Source organism: Elephantulus edwardii, unplaced genomic scaffold (genome assembly GCF_000299155.1).
Source record: "Elephantulus edwardii isolate Elephantulus edwardi_28Jun2011 unplaced genomic scaffold, EleEdw1.0 scaffold00127, whole genome shotgun sequence".
Taxonomy (NCBI): domain Eukaryota; kingdom Metazoa; phylum Chordata; class Mammalia; order Macroscelidea; family Macroscelididae; genus Elephantulus; species Elephantulus edwardii.
In genome coordinates this window covers 120,081-123,565 of record NW_006399877.1, presented here as the reverse complement: position 1 = coordinate 123,565, position 3,485 = coordinate 120,081, and the positions used below count along the sequence as shown (strand labels likewise).

Sequence of the window (3,485 nt, the reverse complement as noted above, 5' to 3'; positions counted from 1 at the left end):
TGGGGAGGTGGAATCAAAGCTGAGAGTCTCTAGGTTCCAGATATGTGACAGCAGTATGTGAGCTGTCAAGCTAGGGTGGTCCTCACACTGGCCAGAGACCCCAAGAGATCACCGTGTTCCTGAAAAGGCAGACTCCTCCCTACCTGCCCCGCCCCTCCCTCCCGCGCCTCTCCTCCCGCTGACCCGCTGAGCCGGAGCACCGTCCACTGGGAGCCTGGTGCTTTAAGAGTGCGATTTGCATGGCCCCGCCCCTGCCGCGGCTGGGTATTTAAGCTGCAGTCCGGCGGGTGCGCCCAGAGCGCAGGCTGCGCCTTCCTCCGCCAGATCCTCCCTGGCGAGCCCGGCCCCGCGTCCGCCCGTTCCGCGCCTCCCCGTGGCTCTCAGTGCCCTGCTGTCCCTGCTGTCGCCGCTGTCCCCTCTGTCCCTCGGCAATGCCGCGCGGCGCCGCCTGGGTGCTGCTTATGGCAGCGGCCCTGGGGCTCGCGGCGCGCGGGGTCAGCAGCGCGGTGGCCCTCGCTGACTTTTACCCGTTCGGCGCGGAGCACGGCGACGCGGTCACACCCAAGCAGGACGACGGCGGCTCGGGGCTGAGGCCGCTCTCTGCGCCCTTCCCGTTCTTCGGCGCCCAGCACTCCGGCCTGTATGTGAGTACCGAGCCCCGGGGTGGGCGTCGCTGCCGCCGCCAACAACTTGGCACGGTAGCGGCCAAAGGTAGAATGAGGACAGCGCTTCCTCCCTCCCGCGCCAAGGCGGACAGCAGCCCACGGCAGAGACGCGGAGGGGGGCGCGCAAGGCCAGGCACCCTGGCGAGGCGAGCGCACCCCTGCCTACCTGGCAATGGCTTGGGTAGGGTCCGCCCCGCGCGTCTGCCGGCCACTGGCCCCAGCGCAAGTGGCGTCTGGTTGACGCTTTTGCGGCCAGCGGACCATGAGCACACGCTGCCTGGCACCTAGGCTTTCCAGGCGGGGCGCCTCAGGCCGTGTGTCCTCCTCGTGCCGCCAACGTATCAGCCCTTCTTTCTGGGAATCCTGCACAGTGGCCAAAAGGTCCCACCCTTGCTGACCCGGACCCCAGAGGTGATGGTCCCGAGTGTCCGGGCCCGCTCCCCACTGCCCAAGCTCTCGGGGTGGCCTGACCATGCAGGGTGATTTCCACTGATCTTCCAGTGCCTGCTCTGACCCAAGAGGGGGCTTGCAACCCTGGGCATCCTGAGCCAGGAAACAGCCAGTCAGCTCCGAAGGACGGTCAGTCTTGGACCTCTGGAAGGATGAAATGCTCACAGGCAAACCTTCGTCGTGACCAGCATGGCACACCACCCCTCCAGCACCTTCGTCCCACCTTCCTCACCAAAAGCAATGCCCCATCCTTACCACAACCCTGCCAGCAGCCCTACCATTACCCTCAGCATAGTCCCAGCAATCTCACCTCTCACTGCCTCGACCATCAGTTAACTCTGCTGTTTCCACCACCAGCTCCATCAGCCCCACCATGACCACCACCGTCAACCTCACTGTTAATACCTCCACCATCAGTTCTACCACCTCTGTCACTGACCTCACCATCACCCCCACATCCATCCCCTCTACAATCACCCTTCTCATTAGGACCACCAACCCTGCCATGAACACCCACTTGTCATTAGCACCTCCACCTGTACCGTCACTGTTCCTGACACTATCAACCTCATTCCCTCCAACCTTCAGCACCACCTCCGTCGCCATCCATCAGTCTGCTCTCACCACTGTTGCCAACCTCCACCATTGTAGCTGCCAGCATCCTTCACGCCCCTCCACCCCCTGAGCCCAGCAACAGAATTCTCCCTGGAACTGTGAAGATGGTCCCCTTAACTAGGTGGCAGCCATTAGTGATGTGATGACAGCAGGTGAGCGTGTGGTCACTCTCTGTAGATGCTGCCCTGCCCTCTGTATCCTGGACTAGGATATGGGCAGAGAGGAAGGGTTTCAGGAAGTGTGGGGCAGTTGGGAAGGAACTTTATTGGACTATGTAAACCAAAGCATGGACCCTAGATCTGGGAAAACACAGTGTCCTCACAGAACATTTTGTCCAAATGTTCCTAGACACCTGGGCCTGGCTAAGCTTGCCCATTCAAAGATGATTCAAACATTTGACCTTCTAAACAGCCTCAATGAAAACAAAGAACCTTGCTGAAACAATGGGAGAAACAGCCCAAAAGTGGAAAGATCTGCTAGCAAAACACATGGCTTCCTCAGAAACGGGCAATCTTACTACTAACAAAATATTCGCTTACTTATGTGGACTTAGTGCAGCCCACTTCACCTCTGTTTTTTTCAGGAGGAAAGAAGATGAAATTCTTGAGGGAGCCATACCTAGGACAGCGTGCCTGGGATGGCAGACCTAGGACAGCGTGCCTGGGACTGCAGACCCCAGACAGCGTGCCTGGGACGGCAGACCTAGGACTGCAGGCCCAGGACAGCATGCCCGCAGCGGCGGCAGGCCCAGGGAGGCAGGGCTGTGACGGCCAGAGGGCTCTGTGGTTGTAAAGAGGGGGAGGGCATGAAGACAGCATTACTTGAGGGAGAAGGCTGTGTTCAGAACTGAAATTGAGGTGAAGGCAGTGACCCTAGTTTGGGTGTTGTTGCGTGAGTTTCCTGGGGTCAGTATGACACAGCAGCTCGTGCTGGTGGGCCTTGCTGGTGGGTTCTGACCCACTGAATCATAGTTGCTGTATCTATCTTTTTTTACATTATATGACTTCTTTTTTTCCCCCTCATCTTTACTTTGATGTCCTTCTTCACAGACCGGGTAACTTTAGACAGGATATATTATTCCACAGCTTAGGACTCTGAGTGAACCCAGGCTGTTACAAAGGGCATCTTCTCACCAAAGGCGCAGGGGATGGTCCTCTCTTGTCCTCCTCAGTATCTGGGGGCCCCAAGTTCTTGGCTTAGAGCTGCAGCCCAATTCCATGGTCAAATGGTGTGGTGTCTTCCCACTGTCTTTATGGTCCCTCAACTTTCTATAAGATGCCATTCAGGTGGGTCTGGAGCCCACCCTACTCCTGTATGAACTCATGTTCCCTAACAGGTAACACCTTCAAAGACCCAAATTTCAGACAATTGAAATTCACGGGGATCAAGGGTGGTGCTGTTGAGTCTATTCCAATCAGAGTGAACCTCACCACCCCAAGTGACAGAGCAGGGGGGACTCTCCCCACGTCACAGAGCAGGGAGGACTCTCCCCGTGTCCCAGAGCAGGGAGGACTCTCCCCGTGTCACAGAGCAGGGAGGACTCTCCCCGTGTCACAGAGCAGGGAGGACTCTCCTCATGTCACAGAGCAGGGAGGACTCTTCCCACATCACAGAGCAGGGAGTACTCTCTCCACACAGAGCAGGGAGGACTCTCCCCATAGTCACAGAGCAGGGAGGACTCTCCTCATATCACAGAGCAGGGAGGATTCTCCCCATGTCACAGAGCAGGGAGGACTCTCCTCATATCACAGAGCA

The 3,485-nt window shown here is 58.0% G+C and overlaps 1 protein-coding gene across 1 annotated transcript in view; it reads left to right on the top strand.

Annotated features, from left to right (window-relative positions):
* Positions 1-431: 431 nt before the first annotated feature.
* Positions 432-3,485, top strand: part of SNED1 (sushi, nidogen and EGF-like domains 1) — a 59,514-nt gene continuing 56,460 nt past the window's right edge. Inside the window, exon 1 of the mRNA XM_006893492.1 lies at positions 432-644. Coding sequence (XP_006893554.1) covers positions 432-644 — 213 coding nt within the window. The remainder of the gene's footprint in view (positions 645-3,485) is intronic.